The sequence below is a fragment of the Rosa rugosa genome, chromosome 2 (genome assembly GCF_958449725.1).
Source record: "Rosa rugosa chromosome 2, drRosRugo1.1, whole genome shotgun sequence".
Lineage (NCBI taxonomy): Eukaryota > Viridiplantae > Streptophyta > Magnoliopsida > Rosales > Rosaceae > Rosa > Rosa rugosa.
In genome coordinates this window covers 22,219,224-22,227,422 of record NC_084821.1, presented here as the reverse complement: position 1 = coordinate 22,227,422, position 8,199 = coordinate 22,219,224, and the positions used below count along the sequence as shown (strand labels likewise).

Here is an 8,199-nt window from a genome sequence, read left to right as displayed (position 1 = left end):
ACAATTCAGGTTTTGAATAGTGCGAGGAGGGCAAAATTGACATTTTCACATATTTTGCCTCCAAAATTGAATTTTTTTTTTTTTTTGAAAAGTGAGTTCATTGAAACTTTTAACAATTACAATCGTTTAGAATGGCATCCCGGAAAATCATGGGAGCAAACACAAGCCTCCAAAATTGAAATTAATCATAATCTAATCTTTAAGGGGAATTTGATTCTATACCCAAATTGACACACCTCTTTTAGAATAAACCCAATCATAAGAGTGTTTTAATATACACCCAAATCAATTAATTTTTTTTATGCAAAATAAAAAAACCTATTAAATAGAATAAATAATAAAACTCAATGTTGTTAAGAATTACTAAAGCTGCCACTATTAAATAGGATTGATAATAAAATCTAGATTTGTTGTCGATGGAAGTCGATCATGAAACAGCTGCCCATAGACGTCGCCCAAAATTATTCAACCCTTGATTTCAGCAATTGAAAATTCTCCTCTGGGTTGGAGGTTACGTAATCTCCATATTGAAGAGTCTAATCTGTACATTCAAAGCCGGTGTCAATATCTCTACAAGCTTGTGATATAAATGGATTGCGCAATTAGAGGTTGGTGGGTTGCTTGTGTTCGACAGCATATCCGATTGGTACGGTTGATGAGTATTGTGGTTGCTACCTATTCAAAAGGTGTGTGTGCTCCTGACGAAGAGGTATTTGTTTTGTGATGGTTCTAGGTTTTTGCTATTGAGTAGGTATGATAGACTATACAAGTTCTTTATTGCAGGTTTTTGTTTCATCTTCTTGTTTCTCAATAGATACTACAAGTTAATTTTGATGGCTAAAGAGTACACCCACCTGGAATTTAGGTGCGACCTTCTCAAGTTTGGACGTGTTATGACCGACGAGGTAAGGGCAGATATTACTGAAGTGAAGCTTGATCTGATAGAGTCCACACCGTTCAGGGATTTGTTTAGAGCTTTTTATGAGTGGCAAATAATAGACTCTGCTTGTAGGAAGTCTAATAGTGACATCGTTTCTCTTTTAAAATGCTTTGACAAGGAAAAAAACTCGTTTCAGTTTGGGGAAATTACTGGTACCATATCTGTAGGTGACATTCCAGAACTATTTGGTTTGAATATTGAAGGTCGTGAGATCAACCTTAACCAGAAGAAGAGAAAAGGGGATTCTTACTTCATTAAAAGACGATTCCCTGGAGTGAAAAGGTTGTCCAAGGTGATCCTGGAGCAACTAATCAAAGATGTATCTAACACTATTACGCTTGGCATTTTTGAAAGATAAGGGTAAATCAATTATTAAGAGCAAGATGATATGGAAACATGTGAAAAGAGAAGGGCAAGTGAGTCTATTTACGTTCAATGTATCAAACAAAGACAGGGACTTTCTTACCTGGTTGGGAAGGAATAATGTTCATCATTTCCCTATTATTTCAAGCAAGGAATGTCCTAAACAAGATCCTTCCAGGTAATTATCTTGTTCCTTACTATCAGCACTCCTAATATGTGTGTGTATGAGCTTATTCATTTGTTTTCTAATGTACAGTGTGGACAGCGGGATTGCTGTGACGTACATTATCAAGCGATTATCGGAAGGTCTTGAATTAGAGTCTACCTTTAAAAAAGGTGCCATGACTCAGCAGAGAGCACATGTTTTGGGAAGGTTCTTAAGTGACAACAATGACGGTTAGGCTCATCTTTGTGAAAGGAGTTTGGGAGGGACAAGAATGCCATTTGGAAGGCCTTTCATCAGTTTTTATGTCTTTTCTGGAATGTTAATGATTGTGGATGCTTAAAGTGATCTTATATGTATTTTTTTGCAATGTTTGAGAATTTGTATGATTAAAGTGTGTTTCTTAAAACACGATGGATCGTGTGGAAATCATTTTATTTCTGAATAAATTTTTTTTTATGCACAATTAAACAGGGTTAATGGGGTGAATAGGGTTGTCTTTACGTTGGAGGCAATATTATGGGAAAGTCTGGTAGTTTGTGATTTCCCCTGGGCATAAGGGGGGAGGGTCGTGAAGTAGTTTCATATAGTATAGGTAGCAAAATGCATTTCCTGAAACCGGAGTTATATGTGCATAAGGCATTCACTGGACGATTTACGTACAAATTGTGAACTTTCTGGATAATAGGTACCTAAATTAGTTGCGTATATTAAAACCCACTAGATGTTAAACACCTGAATGGTAGGCAAATTTATTCAATATTACCTAGGGTTTATGCTACCAAAGTTAGTCAATATATGTAGCACCTGAATAGTAGACAAAATTATGCAATTTTACCTACGGTTTACTGTACCTAAGTTATTCCCTGATTGATAGACACAAAATGTAAACTCATAAATGATAGGTATCTAAATCACTTGCGAATGTGAAAACTCATACGATATTTGACACCTGCACGATAGGAAAAAGTACACAATTCTACCTATGGTTCATCTAGAGATACCCAAAGTAGCAAGTGAACGAACTGTGTATTGAGTGGTGACGTGTGAGAGTACGTATTTCATAAAACTTAACTAATGGAATACAACAACACAACTAAAACACATAACTTCCATATTAATAGCTGAAATTTCATACGAGACAAAAGACAAAAGGATGTTTAATCACTACATGATAGGAATACCTCCACAAAAGGATGTTTAATCAGATTGAGAAATCTACGCAATCTAATAGGAATATCTACACAACCACATCTACTTTAAAATAGCAAATATAAAGATTAAATCTGAAAGGAAGAGATATACAATAATTAAGGCAATTAATCTTTTTAAATAAGGAATATCTCCACAAACATATCTCCTAAAATATGGCATCAGTTACATACAATAATTAAGGTATTAATCACGTTGACATATTTAATAATAGGATTATCTACACAAACATATCTACTAAAAAATGGCAAATATATAGGTCAAATCAGAAAGGAAGAGATATACAATAATTAAGGCAATTAATCGTTTTTAAATCAGGAAAAATAAATTGATGGTATTAAATTCTAATTTGTGTTTATAACTGATACCATATTCAAATTCAATTCAAATTCAAAAAAAAAAAAAAAACACCTATATTTGAGGAATATTTTCCTTCTTCGACGAGAAGGGTAAAATAGTCAAACTAAAAAAACGAGAAAAAAACTTAATTATAGACTTAAAACCTATACGGTAGGTTTAATTATATGAATGGGTGTAGATTAAAAGAAAACATAGGATTGGGTTTCTCTTAAAAGGAGCTTCATTTTTTGGGTTTTTTTCTAATTTTCTCAATCTTGAAACTAATAATCAACCTACATTAAGCACCAAAACTAATAAAAAAAACACCAGAGTTCTTGCCAAATATTGAAATTTGCTGGAAAACCAAACATAAAGGGCTGTAATCTTGCAAGCATACCGTAAACTTTGCGAAAGGAGAAAAACACCATAAAATGACCAAAATCAAATCATTTGCAGAAAGTGTACATACTTCATTAGCAGCTAAATAGATGCATATAATGTGCTTTGTTTTACATCCAAACTAACAAAAAACAATAGTTTGGAATGAATTGCATAAATTGTAGGTCTAATCATCTACTCAAAATATTAGACCTAGCAACCATGTGACACAGCACAAGGTTGCACAAAAATATTGCAACATGCATCTCTATCTCCTAACCTTGGCTACTAATCAAATTGTCCCATTGCTCTATTTTCCACCATTCTTTGCATTTTCTTTGATCCACACAGAAGACCATGATGAAGCTTGTGAACTTTGTGCAGAAGCATCTTTACCCTTGCTTGAAGAAGCTCTTGGTGGTGTACCTTTGCTTGCACCAGGTCTAGCTGTTGATGCCCTTATTGTTGCCTTCTTTTCATTGTATTTTTTCTATAGTGGTAGAGCCAAAAATAACATTTGTAAACAAATCACATTTCAGTATAATCACCATCACAAGAAATTTGCATTGAAACTACCTTATGTTCCACAGCTTTCTACTTTGCCTTTGATCTGAGCTCATTCTTTGTCTTTAGGGGCCTTTTGTTACCATTTTCCTGCAGTAAGTAAGGTGATCAGTATAATGACAAACTCTCCATGGTAGTTTCTGCTAATAACAAAAAGGCACAAATCCAAAGACAAAAACCAATCAAAAATCATGAGCAGAAGCAACCTGAGGTTGAGTAGATGATGCATCTCCATTGTTGAGCTTTTTCTTCTTGGTACCCTTAGGAAGATGCCTATGGCAAGTCTTCACATTATGGCCTAAAATGCCACAGTTGCTACACTTTAGTGATTTTTGAAACCTTCCAAGCTTAGGACCATCAGTCTCCTTCTCAGATGCATCTTTTATCCTTTTGGTCCTTGGCCTACCATGCTGCCTATTGTGCTGTGGTGGGAGGATGGCAGGTTCATTAGAAGGGAGCCACAAGTTCATGCCATTAACAGGCCTCACAGTGTAAGAGTAAATGGCCAGGTAGGTGCTTCTCTGGTAGCAGACATCTACATTTTCTTCAGGTTTCTGCGTCATGAAATTGATTACAGATATGGCATGCTTACATGGTATGCCAGTGAGATCCCATCTCCTACAGGCATAAGTTCTTCTAGTCAAATCAACCACATATTTGGATCCTCCAATGGTTTCTACCTCAATTTGTTGGCTACCAGTACCAGAAGGGACGCAATCTGTTGTAGACTTCACTTTGTTCTTCTCTAGAATTTTTCTAGGCTTGGGCCAGTTGGGGTCTACAATTCTGCTCATCTTCTCTTTCCTCTTGGCAATCCTCTTTATCATCTTGACCCTAATATCCTCAAAGCATGATATGACTGGCTTGGACCTTGCAGGTAGGACGAAGGCATTGAAGCTTTCACAAAGGTTGTTCAGAAGCACATCACATTTCAGAACAGTGATAAAGTATGCTCTACACCAGTGCTTAGGTGGTCTTCTAGGATCTACCAAGGTTCTAAAAAACGCTAGGCGCTAGTCGGGCGGTGACCCAGGGACTAGCGCCTAGGGGACTAGGCGGGAGTCTAGGCGGGGACTAGGCGGTTTTTATTTTTTTAAATTTTTTGTCAAATTTTCTTAGGTTAAGTGACTTGAAATAAGAAATTATGGAGTTATCAAAAATAAAAAATACATGATGAAATGCCAGTTGCAATTTGACACTAATTTAATATACTTGTCTCTCCCTTATTGTTTGAACAATTGATCTTTGAGTTGAAGTAGCCATACCTTGGCCCACTATCCTTTGCCTAGTTAATGACAGAACGAAAATAACAATTCTCCTTTGCCCAATAAATGACAAAACAGAGAGTCACAGAGAGAATGAGAGGGGGTCTATGACCATGTTTTACTGAGACTCTTTAAAACGACGTCGCAAGAAGAACGTCATTTATTAAAGGAAAAAAATTGAAACAGCAGTGTTGTTCATCTTCTTCATCACCTAACCCCGTGCCCGTTTGCCTCTTTCCACCATTATCACAGATTCACAGATCATAGAGCTTTGCAGACTTGAGACTTCAGAATAACCTACTCAAAACTTGAGGGAGAGAAAGAGAGATATAGAGAGAGTTGTCAAGGAGAGGGTCGGGTCGGGTCGGGTCGCGAACCTGGCCAGCTAGTGCTTAACGGTGGATGCCAGAAAGGCGAAGACAGAGATAGAGGACTCTGAGAAGAGAGACGGTCAGCGCCTAGCACCGCCCAGACCCGCCGAATTCACGCCTAACATGATGACCGCCTATTTCACCGATTTTGAATCAATCGAGTCGGTTGCCGATCGCCCAGCGTCTAGGTGCCGCCTAGACCGATTTTTAGAACACTGGGATCTACACATAATAATAGACTAACTGTTAACCCTAACAGTCTTAATGCTATCATGTAAATCAAACATAAGTGAATGACACTTACCTGTTAACCAGTCATAAGCTCTTGGGTCCATCTGCTTCATCAACACCATCTCCTTCTAGTAATAAGCCATTGTAGTTGATTTTGCAATTGTCCAAAGCTGGTCTTTCATGACTTTTCCTGGGAACAACTTGTTGAAATTTGTCCAAAGATGCCTGACACAGAACCTGTGTTCTGCTAGTGGGAGAACAGCTTCACAAGCTAGAAGTAGCCCAATCTGTTTGTCAGAAATTATGGTATACCCATTTCCTTCTCCCATAATGTCAAGGTCATTCACTAAAATCCTCAGAAACCAATCTCAGGAATCTTTACTCTCCATCTCTACCATAGCATATGCAACAACATAAGTGGTGTTGTTAGGATCCAACCCTACAGCTGCCAACAACTGACCACCAAATGCACTCTTAAGGTGGAACCCATCTAATCCAAAAATTGGTCTGCAACCAGCCCTAAAACCCCTCTTATGAGCTCCTCAGCACACGTACATCCTCTTAAAAACAGGGAGCTTCTCAGGGTTGTTGTAGTCACAAATAATGTCAACTGTTGTATCAGTATCCACCCTCTTAAGCTCCTTTATAGTCTTGTAGCCTAGCATATTACTCTTTCATTGACCTCTCAACAAGTCTCAGAGCTACCTTCTTTGTCCTGTAAGCTTGTTGAAAAGAAACTCTAGCTCTCACTCCAGCTGCCATGTCTGTGCAAGTGCTTCTGAAACATAAAATACCCAAATCATCGTACTAGTAATGCATACATTGAAAAACATAATAAGCCAAATGCACAAGTCTCAGATAAAAATTATACACTTATACCTGTTGAAATGTGAGGATTAAGCTTTATCTGGTCTGCAAACTTATCAGTGAGGTAGGGGGTCTTCACAGCCCCATTTTCATATACTCTTGCATAATTGCGCTCTCCATGGTATGTCTTAATCATAAGGATATCTTCATGCTACATTTTTGATGCAAATAACTCGAAAGGACAGTTATCTGCCTTGCATATAGCCCTCAATCTGACCTTGTCATTCTTAAAAAAAAAAAGGTTCCCAACAATTCTGAATTGCCCTCTCTCTGATAGCAGCCCTAAGTATCTTGGGGGTAGCAAACATCATACCCTTACAGAAGTGAGGGTCTCTCATGTCCACCTTAGGGTTAAACTCTGGAAATCTATCTCCCTCTCCACCATCATCAGAATTATACTCATGACCAATTCATTCCTCGTTTGAATCCACAGCCCCATACATTCCCTCATTATCATCAAAATTTACCAACACTTGTCCCTCCCTCCTCCTCATTACTCCCCCTAACAGTCTCACCCTCCATAGAACATCCTTCTTCTTCAGACATGACACCTACCTCCTCTTCTGTTAACCAATCAAACAAAAAATCATCATCTACTCCATATGCTGCATACTCATCATCATCTGCAGCAGGATTATAATCAGCATCCTCAGAATCCTTTTCTCCAGAAAACTTATCATTTTCCTGTGATTCTTCTTCTTCAACCCATCCATCATCTTGTCCCTCAGCATCAGAATCACCTTCAAAGTCCTCAAGTTCGTCAATCTCTAATTTCTTCTTTCCCTTATCACTGGGATCAATGGTTAGAGCTCTGCTCTGTTGAGTAGGAACATCATCTTAGGGCTCCCTAATAATCACAGGAGGCAACTTCTTCCTTATTGCACACCTTTTAAATCTTCTACCCTTTTGTGTATTGGCCACCTTAGGTTACTTCTTAGGAGAAGGAGACAGCTCTTCAATCTTCACAGATGTTCTAGGCTTCCTTGGTGAATCAGGAAGCTCCTCAATAACAACCCCACTAGTTGTAGCTTGACTGAACCCCCACTCTGGTACTTGGTCCTTATACATAAATAAGTCATCAAGTTCTTCTTCTTCTTGATCATCATGCAGATCCTTGTGGTCAAGATATAGTATCACCACCCTTATCTCTGACACACAGCAGCACATTGTGATCACATCCTTGTTAGTGTTCAACTTCGTGACTGCATCATCCTCAGATCCTATTGAGTACCAATAGTCTATCCTTCTCCTAACATAATCAGGATTAATACCCCTCACCATCCCATCAACCTCAGTCAAGCTCATCCTGTCCTTGTCCACATGATGGTAATAAGATATGGTTCCACCAACATACTTATTTTCTAGGTGATCTACATATCCACCATGATATACCTTCATGGTAAAATAATCTGGATGTACTGTATTGCAAAACAAAGGACCAAAAACAAACTCGATTAACAAAATGACTTAGCAAAACAGTCAGTACAACACTACAAAAACCAGTAC

General features: G+C 37.9%; 1 protein-coding gene across 1 annotated transcript; it reads left to right on the top strand.

Moving 5' to 3' along the window:
• Positions 1-211: 211 nt before the first annotated feature.
• Positions 212-2,094, top strand: LOC133727834 (uncharacterized). Its single transcript, XM_062155233.1, has 2 exons — positions 212-1,481; positions 1,560-2,094. Exons 1-2 carry the CDS (start codon positions 1,258-1,260, stop codon positions 1,702-1,704), a joined length of 369 nt encoding a protein of 122 aa, XP_062011217.1. The 5' UTR covers positions 212-1,257; the 3' UTR covers positions 1,705-2,094.
• Positions 2,095-8,199: the final 6,105 nt, after the last annotated feature.